This window comes from Lithobates pipiens, unplaced genomic scaffold (assembly GCF_037356315.1).
Source record: "Lithobates pipiens isolate NorthernLeopardFrog02 unplaced genomic scaffold, aLitPip1_a1.2 Scaffold_18, whole genome shotgun sequence".
In the NCBI taxonomy this organism is placed as follows: domain Eukaryota; kingdom Metazoa; phylum Chordata; class Amphibia; order Anura; family Ranidae; genus Lithobates; species Lithobates pipiens.
The window spans coordinates 279,593,976-279,613,889 of NW_027507758.1; the positions used below are offsets into that span (position 1 = coordinate 279,593,976).

General features: G+C 40.4%; 1 protein-coding gene across 1 annotated transcript in view; it reads left to right on the top strand.

The window, feature by feature from the left end:
• MAN1A1 (mannosidase alpha class 1A member 1) overlaps positions 1-19,914 on the top strand; it is a 270,883-nt gene that overhangs the window by 36,379 nt on the left and 214,590 nt on the right. The window contains exon 2 of the mRNA XM_077487030.1: positions 17,242-17,338. Coding sequence (XP_077343156.1) covers positions 17,242-17,338 — 97 coding nt within the window. The remainder of the gene's footprint in view (positions 1-17,241; positions 17,339-19,914) is intronic.

A 19,914-nucleotide genomic window follows, 5' to 3' on the forward strand; every position in this document is an offset into this window, starting at 1 on the left:
TTCAGAAGAACAAACTGAACCTATTGGTGGGGTTATTTTTACTGTAAATTTTAAGTGGCAATCGGTCAGTTTTTTATTTTTTTTTATTTTTTTTCAAAATAGGTTTTATTATTTGTACAAAGATAGCAAAGCCGTTTTTATCAATTCTCCAGCAAAAGATTTTAATGTGTTGCTGTGCAAATGTCCCCCGAGTTTGACAGTATGAAGGACTGTCATAAGACGAAGTAGAATTATTCATTGTTGCCTTTAAGGCACAGAATCATTTTGTGTAACTGGCTGCCAGTCCCAATGTGCTCAAGTGGGACTTTCTGCTGTTTTCTTTGCCAAACATGCTGTTTGGATCAAGCATCCAGGTCTCTCTACTTCCTCCCATCAAAGTTTTAGGAGCATGGCTTCAAAGGCAGCTTCCTACTATTGACTACTCCCAATGGGAATCTCATCTCTTCAGTCTACATCATTTGCTAGCTATGGGACGGGGGCTTCTATCTACAGAATAAAATATTCAAAATTCTATACATGATTTGGGAGGAAGCAAGTCATCTGCACCTTGTACATCACTGCTTTCTGCACTAGTCATTTATCATGATTTTTGGAGAGGTTTCACTTTATAAGGCACATGCCTATTAACCAGGATCACTTCCAGGATTGGGTTTGTGTCCTAGTTTATGCTGACAGGCAGAACGTTTGTGTTTTAGTTTACAATAAAATACATTTTATTTCTATTTTGCTGTGTTTGTAGAAAATTATTTAATGGACAAAGAGCCGTTTCTACCATATCTGGCCCCTTTCACACTTTTCTAAAGGAAGCTTCCTTGTTTTCATTGCAAGTAATTGTATATTGTAATATTTACTGTAAATTGTACTTATTTTTTTCCATTATACACACAGTAGTCTTTTTTTTTTTTTTTTTTTATTTTTTTTTTTATAAAAAAAAAAAAAAAAAAAAAAAAGCAGGAGACACACACTGTATCCTTCTTTGATGACCCGCTATATGCCTTGTTACTAGTTTTTGTATGCTTATAGTAAAACTTTAATAATGAAACTTTTTTTTAAATGTTTCCTACCCAGGGTTTTCATATTTTGGACTTGTATGGTTTTTTTTTTTTTTCACGCATTCATTTTAATGGGCTGCTAAAGGCATTGGAATGCAGAAAGTATTTCAAGCACTACTTTTCCATGGTAGCATGTGATTTGGTGCCTGCAAGCGCAGCACATTTGCAAGAGGTGTTGGTGTGCCAGCAATATCTTATTGGCACCCGGACGCGCTCATAAAGGCAACACATAGACTGCTCCTTTCCTGCACCATGATTGTGTGAACCGTCTTTTTTGATACTGAAGCTGGAAAAAGCAGCTTTTATTTTTCTAAAGATGCCAGTCTGCTTATAAGGCCAAATTTTTTATATAAAGTTGTTTCCATCCAAATTAGAACAGTTCCAAAGGGATGATTGTGTGACGCATCATGGACCAGCCTTTCTCGACCAAGGTTCCTCCAGAGGTTGCTAGGGGTTCCTTGAGCAATTTCTGTTTCTCCGATATGTAGCCACTGCCATCATATTTTTTAGCTATCTGTAAAGGGAGCGTTCTTCCCACTGACCACCACACAGTTGTACTGTGAGCTGTAGATATTCATTGGCAAAGGGTTCCCTTGGACCTAAAAATTACTTAAAGCAAAGGTTGAAAGTCTGCCATAGACCTTGCAAGGAAATGCCCCTCCAGGAAACCTGGTTTTACACCTATGCATTGCAGTGACCTTTTAAATACACCTTAAGGGGCCCATTCACACTTAGTGCAGACGTGCGTCTCCATTACAGGGCTGTCCTTTTTACCTGCACAGGAATGCGCCAGTGTCTATTCATTACTCTTGGGACATGCGGATGCATGGGCACAGCTGCTCTGTCCTAGTGTGCAGTGTGGGTCCCCTGTGCACATGTCTGCATCCTGTGTGAATGGGGCCCAACATGTTTTAGCACAACACACAGATGGGGGGAAAATAACTGGGTGTATAAAACAAACTATTGTATCTTTTCTTTAAATTCAAGCAGAGTAAATATGTCAACTTGATGTTTCTTCGATCCCCATATGCTGGGGCACCAAGAGTGAGGGGCAGGACTGAGAGTTGGACAGAATCAGGTGTGCTGCATGGAAATGTATTGACAAGGAACATGCTGATAGGAAGAGCTCATTAGTCTGCTGTTTTTACTTCAGCAGGCTGGGGAAGAAGACACCACTGTGTGTTGGTTCTACAGCCTTACACTGTAACAAACTTGTAGAACACTTGCTTTAACTCTTACTACACTAACTGCATGCTTGTCTTGGGTCCAGCAACTCCACTAGAATTTTGGTCTGTTCCTGCTTTGGTTTAGGCTGGGTTCACACTGCCGTGCAGAGCGGCTGGCAGCAGGGGTCCAGTGCGTCCCTGTTTACTGTTTCTGGCCAAATTTTCGGCTGAATTCAGACCTGAAACAGACCAGAAGAGACACAGGACTCCTGTGCAATTTGCTCTGCAGCCATCCCAGGGATGTGTGAACAGGCTCCATTGGAAGCCAGTCAATCTTCTGACATTGAATGCGGAGAAACCCACATCCAGTTCACAATAGTGTGATCCCATCCTTTTTGTTCAACACCATTTTAATGTAGTTTTCATTCTCTAGTTATCAACTCTCTTCACTGTGCGACAATAGAAGGGTTCAGACAGCAGAAGAGTGCAGTAGTGATATCATTAGTGTGTGAATAAACCTTCAATGTCCTGTCCTATGCTGGGATGATTCCTAGACAGGGCTGTATTGCTGATTTGCAATACTAGAACCTGGCTTGGTTATCTGCAATAGCCATGCTGCTTCTGTGTTCCGGCTACCACCTTTTGGGAGAATATTGGCCACAAATGGTTTTCAGTCCACTACACGTGTATGAAGAAAACTTGCCTGTCCATGTTGTACATACTGTGTGTGTGTGTAATAAAAAAAAAAAAAAAATTATATATATAATTCTATTACACACACACTTATCATTTTTATTTTATTTTGTCGCACTGACCCCCCAGCCCCCCCAAGGAGTGGCTGGTTTGGGCTTACCGTTACCACCTTGCCCTCGTGTACGTCTAGGGTTTCCCACAGTAGATGGCCCAAAGAACTGTAGAAACTGACACTGGATCCACTTTTGGGATATTTATTTAACAAGTAGACAGAACAGTCTCTCAATGAAGGATAGAGGGTTGGGTAGGAAGTTCAAGTACTCTTGGAACTGCAAAAGATAGGAAGTCTCTCACTATAGAAATCCAGAGATTTACTGCTCACAACTGGATTCTCACAGCTACTGGATAGACCTCCTCTCACTAGGCCTAGCAGCCGATGGTGTTTAAGTAAAGCAAAGTCTCTGCCACAGACTTGAATGTAACTGAAGGACGTAGGTAAATTTTAGAGGGCTATCATACGCTACCAGTATCTCACAGCCGGTCCGGCGATACTGTATGAGTGTAGATTCACTTGGTGTCTTTCAACTGAGCCTCCAGGGTCTTTCTGAGAAGCCAGCCTTATGCGTGGCCTTCACCCGAAGAGTCCTCCCCTGGTTGCTTCTCCAGTTGCTAGGCCTCTCCACAGATGAGACGGCACCGGACTACATTTGAATCTTCCTCCCAGTAACTTTGCCTCAGGCTAGCCAGCCCCGAGACTCTGAATTGGATGGATCCACGCCATGAGGGCCATGGGGGCTGGTCATGAGGACCAGGACCAAGCAGACAGATCTTCTGGACCTGAACCCAGAAGCATGTGATGTCAGTACCTTAAGTACCCTCTCCCAGAATGCACAGCAAGATGACACTCCCACTGGGCTGGTTCCGAGAGAGAATGGCACTCATTACGCCCAGCTAAACTGTGCTCTTACACTTGCCAGTGGTGACAGCGATACCTGTGGCCAAGCGGAACCCAGTGCAATCCAGCTAGACTGGTACTGAAACCATAATTGGGTATAATTGACCCTAAAACCCAACTGTGGCTTTAGGAATTTTAGAGAGAAAAACAAAACAAAAAACGGGTATGTATGTATGTATTTTCTTTCCCATGGAAGCATTGTTTTCTGCAACTTATGGTCAGTAAAGATGGTGCTAAGTAGAGCTTTTATTAATATGATTATAACCTTTTGGCGTTAAAGTGGTATTAAAATAAAAAAAACTGACTGGCAGGGTTTTTATGACTTAAGAGACCCCGATGATTTTTTGTCATAACTAAACCCGCTCTGTGCTGTGCGGAAATGACTCCCACGTCCATGTGCAATCCAGCCAATCACACGGCTACACAGAGAGAACTCTGAATGAAAACCAAGAGAGGGTTGAAGTACCCAAACTCTGGCAGTGCTGCACTGAAGGGCATCCTCTATCATAATGTGGTGCATACTAGTACACTATGGCACAAATATGCATGGGGCTCATTTAAATAAAAAAAAAAAAAATTTGTTACTTTTTTTAATATGTCTTATAAGGAATTTACGATATAAAGTGAGTGTAAACTTTAATCTTTAAAACCATGTGTGCTATCCCCAAAAAAAACTCCCCATTATTGTGTGCCCTAGCTGCTGCGTTTTTTTTTTCTATTTTTTTTTTTTTTTTTGTAGGTTTCATTCTTGATGTGGTTACATGTTCCCTTTTACAGCCAGTTCTCTCTGTAGCTTTGCTATCTTCAGCGTTCAGAGTTTCCTGTTTACATGATTCCTTCATATTTCCTGTTCATCTGGCCTTCCAACATCCCTTTTTCCGGTGTTTTTTTTGTAGGTCAGACTTGGGCCTTTCCCTTTCCTTTCACCTTTTTGGCTTTCCACAGAAAAAAATATAAAACTGACAAAGATTAGGCTCATCATATTTTATCATTGCACATTTTTGTTGACTAAGCATGCTGTGAATGTGAGCCATGAACATTATGGGAATGTTTGTCATAACATTGTAATAGAAAAGACTCTTGAGGGCCGCAAAATGCATTTGTACCCTTGTCAGCCCTGGAGAACAATTTTCTTTTTTTCCTCTGCTGAAACTAGATTAATAGAATTTTGCCACATTTTTGTATTGAAGCCGACTGTGGTTGATTTACTAAAAACTGGAGAGTGCAAAATCTGGTGCAGCTGTGCGTGGTAGCCAATCCACTTCTAACCTCAGCTTGTTCAATTAAAAATGGAAGTTGATTGGTTGCTGTGCAGTGAGTTTTGAAACCGGTAAATATAAAGTGTCCTTTTACAGAAGAGTGTGTGTGTGTGTGTGTGTGTCTTTTTATTTATTTTTTTTTTTTTATTGGTGGTTTTTGTGTTTTTATTTATTTATTTTTTTTTCCCTTTTCCTTCTCTTATTCTCGGTCACTTTAATAATAAAAAAAACAAAAAAACAAATCCAGGTTTTTAAGGACATCACTGTTTGTATTACCTTGGTGTTATTGTCCTGTCATTGATGGTCAGATCTCTCCTTGATTTATTTCAGAACAATATTGTTTACCTCGCGCTCGCTGTAAAATGAGTGTGATGGAATATTAAACAGAAGGAATACTTGTATTGTTGGTAAAGCTACTGCATAAGCCATTTGTGTGCCTGTTTCATTTGCACATATGGGTAATTGACGTACTTGCAGATTTGCTGATACTGCACAGAAGGTTTCAGCACCATCTGCAGCTACGCTTGCAATGTTCGTTTTTCTACAGGCCGCCGAATATTTTACAGTAAGGCAACCTATGCCGTGTTACTTTTTTTTTGTTTGTTTTTTGTGTAGCAATGCAGAAATGGAAGCTGAACTCCAGCCAAAATATTACAATTTAAAAATGAATCCAGTTATGTAGTCATTCTGTATTGAATATTTAAATACAAGGGGTACAAGTACCTAAATCTTTGAGCTTTAATACCTTGGACAGCAGCAGTTACCACTGCTAGAAGGAAAGCTGTAAGCCCTTAGGATCATAAATATGTTCAACACAGCTGTGCATGTTTATACTACAATTTCTCAAGTAGAGGTTTAGTGAACAGTCTTCCAACCACCATCTGATATCTCTGGGTACATTTTATTTATATATTTTTTTTTTTGCTATGTGCCCAGAAAGCATTTTATTCAAATACAACTGTTAAAGGAAACATGGAGGCAGAAGCTGCTTAGAGATCCCTCTGAAGAGTCTACATGTTAGTCTGTTAAGCTGGCCATACACCTATAGATTATCTGCAGATTTTGTTCTGGGTAAATGATTCTGAATCTGTTAAGGTGTGGGGGTCAGCATAACAACCTGGGAACTGCATGTTTAAAAAGTCAGCAATGGTAGCCCCGTTTTTTTCCTTTTTTGAACAATGTTGCCAAAAGTAACACAATACAAATGAATATCCCATTTAAAAGAAAAAAATGTAATCGTAATTTTGCTGCAGTGTTCACCTTCAATTCAGAGATTTCCCCATTTGGTACATTTTTTCTGCCTCTAGATTTCCTCAATCTGATCACCAGCACAATTAATCCACTTCCTCTGGGCCCAGGTAGACCTGGACTTACCCCAGTCTGTGCCAGGGAAACGGTACAGGTTTGTAGGCTCATCTGTCATTCATTTATTTTTTTTCAGCACATGAACTGGATCCTTGTATTGCTTCTTCCTTTTACGCTCCAGCCCTGCTGGTACTTTCATGTTTTAAAATAAAAAGACCTGTAATTATGTATAAACAATTTCAAAGCTGCGTTAATGTATCGCTTATTATCTGCCTAGAGTTCAGCTTGAATGTTAACATTTTTCATCCACCTTTTAGACATCTCCAAGTATTAAAACCTGGTGGCATTATTTACATGCATAGAGCTGGTGGCTGGCAGTGTGAATGTAAGCGGGCTGTTAAACAGATTTTTTGGCAGTACAATTTACCAGCAGAGGCCTGTAATTCAGTGTGTTATAAATATGGTCCATTTCCTTACAGCTTCTCTTCAGGCTGCTGTGAAAACACTTGTTTTTTTCCCGTGTGCACTTGCTGCAGTTGATTGCGCAGGTTAATTTTACATCAACTGAAATGATTCTGCTTTACTTAGAAATCTTCAAACGCCACCTGCATTTACATGAAAACAACAATGCTGTCAGAATCCCATTCACAGGCTCTTCATTTCTGTCTACAGGATGCAGTTCTAAAAAAAATAAAAGCGTGCCTGTCGCTTAGCATAGTCAATATCCGTGTACTGTAGAATTCTCATCTTTAACTCCTTTGACTGACTGTGCTGCATACATGTTTATATTCTCTAGAAGAACATTGCTTATACATAATACAAATCCATTAGACCAGCAGTCGTCACTGGTCAACTTCTGCAAAGTCCTCGGGTTTAGGTACTGGTGTTTTTATATATAATTTTTAGGGATGCACCGAAATTTTGGCCGCCGAAACATATCGGCCGAAAATGCCCTTTTCGGCAATTTGCCGAAAGAGAAAAACGGTCGATAATGGAGCCGAAAATGGGGCGGGGCCAGGGTAGGGGCGGGGCTCCGCCCCCCCACCCCTGGTGCGCCCATCATGAAAAGCGATAACATTCCAAATAGTGCAGGAGAGCCGTCTCCACCACCTGTTTGATCACAGAGCGGGAACATCACAGCTTTTATTTCAATAGCTGTGTGTTCCCGGCCGTGCGCCGTCACGTACAGCCCCTCCCCCTTGTCCGGGCACTTTGATAGATCACCCGTAGGATTGGACGGATGATCTGTCTATCAAAGTGCCCTGACAAGGGGGAGGGGCTGTACGTGACGGCGCGCGGCCGGGAACACACAGCTATTGAACTGAAAGCTGTGATGTTCCCCTGCTGTGATCAAACAGGCGACGGAGGCGACTCTCCTCTTCTCTCTTCTCTTTACAGGTTAGCTGCTATGAGGGGGAGACACTGGCTGCTATGAGGGGGAGACACTGGCTGCTATGAGGGGGAGACACTGGCTGCTATGAGGGGGAGACACTGGCTGCTATGAGGGGGAGACACTGGCTGGCTGCATTGTATCAATTGTATCATGTGTCATTTATCATGTGTGCAATTTCTGACCATCTCCTGTACCACGTCCCCAGTCTCTGACCATCTCCTGTACCACGTCTGCAGTCTCTGACCACCTCCTGTACCATGTCCCCTGTCTCTGAGCATCTCCTGTACCATGTCCCCAGTCTCTGACCATCTCCTGTACCATGTCCCCAGTCTCTGACCATCTCCTGTACCATGTCCCCAGTCTCTGACCATCTCCTGTACCATGTCCCCAGTCTCTGACCATCTCCTGTACCATGTCCCCAGTCTCTGACCATCTCCTGTACCATGTCCCCAGTCTCTGACCATCTCCTGTACCATGTCCCCAGTCTCTGACCATCTCCTGTACCATGTCCCCAGTCTCTGACCATCTCCTGTACCATGTCCCCAGTCTCTGACCATCTCCTGTACCATGTCCCCAGTCTCTGACCATCTCCTGTACCATGTCCCCAGTCTCTGACCATCTCCTGTACCATGTCCCCAGTCTCTGACCACCTCCTGTACCATGTCCCCAGCCTCTGACCACCTCCTGTACCATGTCCCCAGCCTCTGACCACCTCCTGTACCATGTCCCCAGCCTCTGACCACCTCCTGTACCATGTCCCCAGCCTCTGACCACCTCCTGTACCATGTCCCCAGCCTCTGACCACCTCCTGTATAAAAATATTTTTTAAAAACAGTCATTTTCGGTATCGGTGCTGTTTCGGTATCGGTTTCGGTTTTCGGCCTAGTGTATTTTTCATTTTCGGTATCGGTTTCGGCACCAAAAAACCCATTCGGTGCATCCCTAATAATTTTATTTCTTTTTTACATTCACATCAGTCCTGCTCTCAAGGAGCTTGCAATCTAAGGTCCCTAACTTGCATTTATACACATACTAGGGCCTATTTAAATAGGAGTCAATTATCTACCAGCATGACTTGGGAGTATGGGAAGAAACCTTTGCAGGCACTGGGAGAACCTGAAGGCTGCATGCAGGTATTGGTTGGAATTGAAATAGACCATAGTGCTGCTAAGCAGAAGCACTAACCACTTAGCCACTGCACAAATCCAAAATAAAAATCAGGCATAAGAGCTGCCTATTCCACACCATTAGGGCTTATGTACACTGCAGCTCAAAGAAGCTGCTCCTACAGGTGTTTTTTTTTTTTTTTTTTTTTTTTATTTTTTTTTTTGGCTCTCATTTTTCTCTGTCTGTAAACTCCCATTAAAATGGTGTATAACTTTGCAATGCATTGTGATAACTTTTCCTTAAACTAAGTTTCTCTAAAACCGAGCTGGTAATATTCCTCCACCTGACCCTGCTCCCCTCCATGACTTTTCCAACTAAATGATGCAACCACCAATCCCTCCCCTCATGCCAGGGTAATCCTAGACCCTGACCTTTCAGCCTCAAATTCAATCATTGTCAAAAGCTTTGTAGACTTCACCTCCATATCTCTAAAATACACCCCTTTTTTAACAAATGAAACCACCAAGCTACTCCATTCATTCCATTGTTATATCTCTCCTTGACTGTTGCACCTACCTTCTCATTGGCTCTCCATAGGGTGTCGCCTCCTCAGTCTATTATGAATGCGGCTGCTTGATTTATATACCTTACCAACCGCTCAGTGTCTGCCACCAATCCCTACGCTGGCTCCCAGCAAATTAAATTCAAAATACTAACCACAGCATAAAAAGCCATTTATAACTCTGCCCAGAGCTACATCACCAATCTTGTCTCCGAATATCCCCAAACTGTCCCCTCCGCTCCCCTCAAGACCGCCTACTCTCATTCTCTTGTCTTCTCCTCCCATGCTTATTTCCAGGATTTCTCCAGAGCCTCTCCCATCCTCTGCAACTCTCTACCTCAACCTGTCAGGTTATCTCCCTACTCTAGCTGCTTTCAGGTGATCCCTGAAAACTAATCTCTTCAGGGAAGCCTATCATGCCTCCAATTAATCTTTTACCACTTCCATCAGCTTATTTCATTAGAACCTTTTGTACCTCCTGCCACCTCTATTAGATTGTATGCTTTTCTGAGCAGGGCCCTCTTAATCCTCTTGTATTATTATAACTGTATTGTCTCCCTTTTTTTTATTGCATTTTTTTATTGCGCTGCCTAAACTGTTGGCGATTATATAAATTCTGTATTAAGAAATTTGGGGGTGAATAAGCTGGGGGGTTGTGGGAGCGGGGAGGAATTGCTCAAGTTTAAAAGAGCTTCAAGCTTTTAGGCAGAGAAATAAAAGCTCAAATGCCTGTAAAGGCACAAGCCAAACAAAACTGATGCATCCGCCACATCTGCGTGTTATGTATTTAATATTTCCATTTACAACTAGCACATGCCATAAGAGTACAAGGGCCCTTGGGTAATGGACATCTTTACCCTATCTTTAATTATATACAGTCACTTCCACCAAGGGATTTATATCTATATGCTACCTAATACTCCTCCATGTTTGGAGGATTACCCATGCAAGGTAAAGCGGTGACGGAAACAAGATATACGTGTCAAGGAGGAAGATCTGTGAGAGGAAACCTGTCCCGTTGGTTCACCTGAGCTCCCTAAGTGTACATGGCTCTCTCAACTATACATACTCTCATGTATGTTGTGCCAAAGTTACACCACTACCTGCAAAATGTAGTCAACGCTTAAAACAATGTCCTTCAGACAACTCTACGACCATGCCCCTTACCATGCCTATTGGGCATACTAGATGTGGCCCCACAATAACATTTCAATGAAGTATTCTCAAAGGCATTATTTCAGGCATTTAAATTGGTACTCCAACATTGGAAAACGGATATCTCTTCCACAGTGGATACGTAACATAGATGTAACCTTAAGGTTTGAACGTCTTTCCAAAATTGATAACTTCTGGGATAAGTGGTTGAGCACTCGTGGTCGTGCTCTTCTTGATTGTGTGTTTTTTATATAAACTCCTTTTTACTCTCCTGATATTTACCTCCCCTGGGTGCCAATCCAAACAGATTTTCTCTTTTGTGCATCAGTATACCTTTGACTGTCTCGCAATGCGGTTTACAAGCACTCATTTCTGTATGCTGTGATTACTCAGTCAGTATTGTTGTTGATAGTAGTAGTTTAGTATGCTATACTTATGGTTTTCTAGATATTAAACTGTACAATTTTGCTGGCAGTTGAACAAATTTAGTTTTTCTGATTAAAGCTCTTTCCTGAGTAAAAAAACAAAAAACAAAACCTGAATTTCTGTGTCCTTTGATGAAATGAGAGGAAATATATTTTAAAGTTCATTAAAAAATAATAATTTACAAATTAACAAAAAATACAATCTACATTAAAAAAATAGTCTTAATTACATTTTTCAATGGAAAAAAATTACTCTGTAAAAGCATAGATACAAAAAATGTGTTGCTTTTAAAAGAATTAAGATTCCGCAAGTGTCATGTGTCTTTTTATATACAGTGCTAGTTGCAATCCCAAATGACCTGCCTGACCTGCTGTTTAATCAGATTTAACTCTAATTACTTCTATATATTTACTTGGTGCTCTGCGTGTTATCTGATCAGCAGCTTGCCTTAATTGCTTCTGTCTGTTTATTAAATGTTCCCTTTTAAGTTTTACCTGCAGAGGAGTTGAGAATTTTTAATAATTGCATCTGTAAAAATGTAATAGATTATTGGCTGGAGACTCCAGTCTAAGTAAGTCCAAAAGCAACTTGGTTTTAAGTTTTAATATTGACAATCGTCAATGGCTGGTTGTACAAGGAAAGCTTATTTGCTAGTAGATCCAATATTGGCCCATTTTTGCAAGGGATTACTGAGCAGAATGTAACATCTGTCTTTTTTTTTTTTTTTCCCCTCACTTTATTTTTATTTTTTTAATTCAAGCACTTTCCACCAGTCATATTAATCTGCTGGTTTTAAAAGCTAAAGCTGGCCGTAGTTGGTTTGAATCTTGGCCAGTCAAGCAGGAACAGGCCATGATTCAAGCCATGTATGGGCAGGCCGAAGTTAATCATATTGAGTACAACCAGTCTGTCGGATTTTTACATGCAATTATTATAGCCACTAGCCATAATCTTTGTTCTCCCGGTGGGGTCAGCTTCCCTCGCCCCTCTGCTGGGAGAACACCATAGCTCTGTGGGAGGGATTCCCCCATTAACACTGACTGTGATAAGGGAATCAAGTGATTAATCCCCCCCCCCCCCAACCTTCTAAACATTGTTTACATTTGTGCATTTGCTGTGATTGATCATCAGATTGGCTCAGCAGCATTGTCTGAACTAAGCTGTCCAGTGATGGCCTAATTCAGACACAGGTGCACTGGCTGTCTGAGGGTGATTTCTTCAGTGCCATTTATAGATTGATTTAGGGTTTATTAACGTTGTTCATCTTTAAGAACCGTAAAGTAGATAAGTGGCTAAGTGACCCAGTTGCCAGACTGTTGGAACAATCTTCCCTGAAGACTAGAAGTGCATATTTTGTGTGCTTTACCTGTAAAGGCCTTCCTAGTGTAGACATCCAAGATCCCTGAGACTGCTACTGGGTGCTGCCATGTTGATGGTGGCAGACCTAGACCTGTCACTCAAGTGCCACTGTATAATAACCACCTTGGCTCTTCTCCTAGCAGCTACATCAGATTATTTAGGTGAGGGGGATGGTGTGGAGGTCGGCTTGCCTTTTTTTTTTTTTTATGTGCCATTTATTTCAATGGCCGGGTCGCTTCAGGAGCAGTGTATAAACTCCGGGAGTTTATACACTGCTCCTGCACCGTCCCAAAGACGCTGCTTGCAAGACGACTTTTTTTTTTTTTCTTCTTTTTTTTTTTTTTCTTCCCAAGTCCTGCAAGTGCACTGCTCCAGTGTGAAAGCACTAGGGCTTTCACGCTTAAGGGGCTCTTTACAGGCACTATTTTTAGCTCTAAAATGCCTGAAAAGCGCCTTCGGTGTAAACGGGGTTTTGCAGTAACTGCCCAGCAAAAGTGGCAGTTGGAGAGTTGAGCCAAACCATATACCACAAACAGCGAAGCTTACAATGGTTATTTTTTATTGTAAAAACAAATTAAGACTAAGACTGACCAAAGGTGTCTCCGATACTATATTAATCTTTTTATAAACTCTAAAAAAAAAAAAAAAAGTGAAACATTGTTTCAATGTCTCTTTTGACCGGATTCTGACATTTAGTAGGTTTCTGTCCAGTTGATTGTGGTAATGGCTAAATAGATTTTCTGTTGAGTGGAACTGTCAGAATTAATTGCACAGTCAACATTTTTACTACAAAGCTTTGAAAAAAAAAAAATCTGTTCAGGCCTTAAAAATATTATGATGAAAACTTAGTGGATTCTGTAATGTGACAGATATTGCTCTTTTGTGTTTTCTCCTAAGCGGGTTTCAGGAGTTTTCTTTTTTTTTTTTATTATTATTTTTTTTTTTTTTTTTTTTTGCTGTGCTGAAGACCTATGTGCAAACTCAGTAATAAGGTAATGATACAACTTGGATGTAACTGTTAGTTTGTAACTTTCTTTTTCTTTTAAATCCTTTTAATACTTCAGTGGTATTGATTTTAGGTGAAGCGAAAACTTGCATAACACTATGGCTAGCAGCCTGGTTCTTTATACCTCAAGGGAGACCCCTACAGGAAATATAGGAAAAGTCCTTGTCCAGCATTTATACTGTTTTAATGAATACTCCTTTTTCTTTCCCCCATTTATTTAATTTTTTTAAATCAGAATTCTTTATTTTTCCACTAAAACCTAGAAAAACTGATTTACAACAAAATAATAAAACCTTTTTTTTTTTTTTCTGCCTGTAAACGTCTGTGTTCATGGACACACAGGCAAATACGAAAAAAGTGTGTGATACTGCACCACGGAATGTACTGAACAGCAGACGAGGGTGAAATATGTGATATTTGAAAACAAAAGGGAAATTGCTGCCTCTACAGATTAGACACCAAGGTGGAGCAAGGAAATGAATAAAGGAATGTAGGTGTGGTGCTATTCGTCCTTTAGTTGGAATTGAATAGAAAATGATGATAAAAAATACCAAGTGTTATAAGCTTACACTTGTAGCAGAATACCGAATGAGAATCCTTAGAACAATGAGGGGCATGACATGGTGCTAATAATGAATGCCAGTGTGTTACACCCTCTGCCTCGTGTGGTTGTGATGAGAGAGGGGTTCTACCTAATACAATTAGGCCTTATTATGATGGTGAGCAAAATACACCTAATTGCTAACTGAAACGTGTTGCACCCTCTGTAATAAGCTGGGTGTCCAAAAAGTTTCAATTTAAAATATAATTAATGGTAAAGTGTTTAGTGATGATATATGTGGAAGTGTGAATCTTCTAGTGCCATGCGATAATAATCTGGCCAAGACAGAATGTGTGTTTGACTCTCTGCAACAAGTTCATAGGCATGTGATCATAAACAAACCAGCATGACAAAATATGAAAATCAAATAATAAATTGGTGCCCCTTTGTTTGAACAGATGTGTACCGTGAAAAACAAATCGATTTATAATTAGTCCATAAGATCAAAAAAGCAGATGAATAAAGTGACTTGTGCTCAAAACAGTGCCCGGTGCCTGATCAGAGAAAATACCGTATATCCTTTTCAGTGACAATGGTGCTGGTGATGTTATCCATGCTGATAATGATTGCACTCATCAAAAGACCTTACCCCCCCCCCAGGGGTACTGCACATTCACAGTGTAAGCCACTGTGTAGCTCTCATGTACCAGCGGGGAAACCTATGAGTTACTTGTTGGCTTTCCACTGTTTTTCACATAAAATAGAGAGGAGTGTACAACCTTCTGTGCTGCAGCTCCCATATGACCCAATGTATATAAGCTAAGTGAAGACAAGCTTTTTAATTTAGTGCATTTTGGGAGGTGCTAGATTCTGCAAGCTTGTAGATTGTTGAGCTTATATCAGTGTTATGAAAGATCCATTAGAAAATGCTAATTGTTGATGTTTAGCAGCATTTGGCATATGCAGCTGATGCTACTCGGGAGAGGACAGTCTGTGTATGTATAGATTATATATCTATCTCTATCTGGTTGAAGTGGGGTCAGGCTGTGTGTTATGGTCTGTTTTTCTTAAAGCATCTCCCATATTAAGTGGATCTTGTCTTGTGCATTGATACTGGGAATATTTTGTAATGCTTGCCCAGGAGGGATAACATTTTGAGGACACCCTGTGAACTGACTGACTTATTGAATATGGAGAGATTTTCTATCAGTGCATAGGTTATTTAACATTTTTATTTTTATTTGACCTGGCTGTTTTCTGTGTACCTCTTTCCATTAGACTTTGGGTGAGACCCCTTTTTCTCGGCGGATTTAGAGATTCTCAATTGTGGTATCCTATCAAACATGAGCTGCATCTGCATTGTGCATGGTGGGCCATTACTCGATCTAAGCTGGAGGTCATGCCTACTATTGTCATGAGATAACGGTCCAGAGGAAGCAGATTGCGAAACGCATCAACCTCTTGACAGAACAGTACAAGCCAACATAGCTTGGCCAGCGGCTTGTATATACATGAGCTTTTGCAACAAATTTTGTAATTTTTTATGTCATTTTGGTTATCTTTCTGATATTGTTAGTCTGTAAAATTTCTTATTTTTTTTCCCTAAAGTCATTGCAATATGTTTGTTCTACATAGTAAATAAACTTGGAAAATGTAATCGTGCCTCGCATAGATATTGTTTGGGGGTCATATATGCAGGCAGTCCCATTCATGTCGCATCTGCATGGCTGTCAAACAGCAAGGTCCATGCAATTGTTGCATCCCAACAGACCTGAAAGTGCCTGCAGAAGGATGCACAGAACACCTCTGCAATCCCATATGGGCATACCAGGCCCTTCCTACGGGTGTATGCTTAAGTATGCCTGTGAGTGAGGACAGAGTGAACAGATATATTGCCAATAGATGCTGCCTGTCTTGCCTATACTACATTCCATCGATGGAGATTATTTGGATAATTTTAAGTGACTCTTCACACAATCTGACACAGCAGCGGGAGCTGTTGGCTCCTGCTGCTGTCAATCGCATCTAGAGAAGATGGGGGAGGGGGGTGGGCGGGGGCGGGCAAATCTTGTTCTGCAACTCGTATTATCCCAGGAAGTTGGAGGGAAGAATTCCGTATTTTGTATTGTGACATGCTATTGGAGTTGCATGATTAATCATTAAGAATGGAGATTGTGATTATCTCCCCCCCCCCCCTCGTGATCTTAAAGCATTTTCCGATTCTATGCCGAGTTCTCTGCTCAAGCAGACAGCTGTAAAAAAAAAAAAAAAAATACAAAAAATAAAAAGCAGTCGCAACATTCTTCAGCCGCTGAACTGACTATAAACATTCTAACGGTTTGTTCTTTAGATCAAAGGAATGCATTTCGGTCTGTAAATGAGGGAAGCTTAGCCACTTATAGATCTAAACATTTTTCCCACACTTGGTGTCAAGTTTAAAATAATTTTTTACTAGGAAATTACTTAGAACCCCCAAACATCTTATATATATTCTTTTTAGCAGAGACTCTAGAGAATAAAATGGTGGTTGTTGCAATATTTTATTTCTATTTGTGCCGCAGATTTTCCAATGCAATATCTTTGTAAAAGAAAATACACTTTAATGAATAAAAAAAAAAAAAATAAAAAAAAATAAACGCTAAAGTTAGCTCAAATTTTTTTGTAGACCGTGAATCGTGATCTTTATTCTAAGCAAAAAAAAGTGATTCTCATTTTTCCCAGAATAGTGCAGCTCTACATGCTATCATTTTCATGTTTGGTTTGTGAGTACATGTTGTATCTTTTTTAATAAAGTGCTTGAGATGATGCACTAGCCATTTGCACCCTCCTGCTTTTTGTTTGTACAGGATCTCTGAGCGGTGTTGCACCGCTACACTTATCCAGCCCGAGTTGTGCAGTGGTTTATGACTTTTTGCTATGACTTTATGGCAAGCTTCTCTGTGAATACTGAGTGTTGCAGTGCAAAGTTCTACTGGTTTTGTTACATTCCTTATATAATGGCTGTTCTGATGGTAATACTCCTTACTGTGAAGACACAACAGGAAGTTAGAAGAAATCTCGACAAACACTGGTTTTAACATTTCCCTACTCCAAAACAAAGTTTTGCCTTTCATACTCTTTAAAATCTCTGTGCTTCACTTTTAAATGAGACATTTAATAGATGTTTTCGTAGTTATCCATTTTAAAGCACTTGCTGTCAGATTCTAATTTGCCTTTTTCTCTGTGATTTGATCTTCCGTTCCTTTTTTTTTTTTCCCTACAGATGATGAAGTTTGCCTGGGATAATTATAAGCGATATGCCTGGGGATTAAATGAACTGAAACCTGTACTAAAACAAGGGCATTCAAGTAATTTATTTGGTAAGTAACATTTAATTCATCTAGGCAGCTCAAAAGTGCTAGAATGACAATGATACAGTTTGCTCAAGGTGAGATCCACATAAACACAAAAAGATAAAAATAACTGGCATTTCAATGAACTGGAGGGAATTGATTAAAGCTTTAGCTGAAAGATATCCTTTTCCTTAGACTTTGGTCTAAAAACATTATGGTATAGTCTGAGCAAAGTGAGCATTTTTGTAAAACAAACACTAAGGATATTTTAACTGTTTGCAGTTTTGCGGCTACAGAACGGCAGCTGTGCACAGGATCACATGAATATCTAGTTGTGCTCATAAGTTTACATACCCTGACAGGATTTGATTTCTTGGCCATTTTTCATCGAATTTGAATAACAAACATTTCTTTCACTCATGGTTAGTGTTTGGCTGAAGCCATTTATCAATCAACTGTTTACTTTTTTAAATCATTATGGCAACAAGCTACCCAAATGACCCTGTTCAAAAGTTTACATACCCTGGTGATTTTGACCTGATAACTTGCACACACGTTGACACAAAAGGGTTTGAATGGCAATTAAAGGTAACTCTCCTCACCTATGAACTGTTTGCTTGTAATTTACTGTGTGTGTGTGTCTAAAAGGTCAATGAGTTTCTGGACTTCTGACAGACCCTTGCATCTTTAATCCAGTGCTGCACTGATGTTTCTGGATTCTGAGTCGTGGGGAAAACAAAAGAATTGTCAGGATCTGCGGGAAAAGGTCGTTGAACTGTATAAAATAGGAAAGGATTATAAAGAGATCCAAGGAATTGAGACTGCCAATCAGCAGTGTTCAAACTCTAATCAAGAAGTGGAGAATGAGGGGTTCTGTTGATAACAACAAACCATGGTCAGGTAGACCAACTAAAATTTCAGACACAACTGCCGGGAAAATTGTTGAAAAGAAAAATCCACAAATAACTTCAGGCGAAATACGGGACTCTCTGAAAACATGTCGTGTTGCTGTTTCAAGATGCACAATAAGGAGGCACTTGACGAAAGATGGGCTGCATGGTCGAGTCGCCAGAAGAAAGCCATTACTAACGCAAATGTCACAAAGTATCTGGCTTACAATATTCCAGACAGTATAGAGACAAGCCTCAAACCTTCTGGCACAAAGTCATTTGGAATGAGACCAAAATTATAGCTTTTTGGCCACAACTATAAACACTACATTTTGGAGTCAAAAAGGCCTATTCCTACTGTGAAACATGAAGGTGGTTCACTAATGTTTTAAGAATGTGTGACCTACAAATGCACAGGAAATTTGGTCAAAAATGATGACAAGATGAATGCAGTATGTTATCAAAAAAATACTGGGGGAACATTTGCATTCATTAGCCAGGAAGCTGTGCATGGGACGTTCTTGGACATTCCAACATCACAATGATCCAAAACACAAGGCCAAGTCGACATGTCATTGGCTACCGGAGAATAAAGTGAAAGTTCTGGAGTGGCCATCTCAGTCTCCTGACCTCAATATCATTGAGCCACTCTGGGGAGATCTCAAACGTGCAGTTCATGAAAGACAGCCCAAGAATTTACAGGAACTGGAGGCTTTTTGCCAAGAGGAATGGGCAGCTTTACCATCTGAGAAGATGTATTTAGGTTGGTACAGAGCCTCCGCCACTAATACCACAAAAGCCTTCAAGCTATCATTGATGTTAGAGGGGGCAATACACGGTATTAAGAATTAGAGTATGTAAACTTTTTTGATTGGGTCATTTGGCTAGTTTCTGTTATTAGGATTTAAAAAGAGTAAACACAGTTGATTTGATAATAAATGGCTTCAGCCAAACACTAACCATGAGTGAAAGATGAGTTTGTGTTAGCCATTTTTCTGAAAATATGAATAAGAAATCATAAATTCTGCCAGGGTATGTAAACTTATGAGCACAACTGTACGTGATCCTACACTTCTCCCTACAGGAGGGACGTGCTGTCAGCAGACTGCTTATGCTGTGACTATGCACCGCAGAAACCGATCTGTGCATGCCAGGCACTAGGTTTGTTGACACCTGGCAATCGTCAGGCAGAGACTCGGTAAGGAGCTCTGCCTATGTAAACAAGGCTGCGTTCTGACAGTGGGGAAGGAATGTTCCTGCGAGGAACTAACATCTCTTCCCCTAGTAAAAGCAGCACAGATAGTAAACGCAAACACTGGCTAGGCACGTGGTGTTTTTTTGTTTTTTTTTTGTTTATAGTACAAAAAATAAAAACTGCAGCGGTGATCAAATACCAGCAAAGAAAAGCTCTATTTGCAGGAAAAAAGACATCTAATTTATTTGCACAGTGTTGCATGACTGTGAATTTGTCAAAGTAAATCGGTGCCGTATCGTGAAAAGTGGCCTGGACATAAAAGCTGTAATTTTTCCAGAGATGAACGGGTTTGTTTATTTTGAAATAAAGCAACAAAAATACTTTGGGGTGGGGGGGGAGGGGAATATTTTTCTTGGTCACTTCCCAGTTCAGAGTACAGTGCATGCCATTTACAGTAGCAGTTTAGGCACTGCCTTTCAGTGACAACCTTCTGCTTCTTCTGCTTCTTCTGCTTCTTC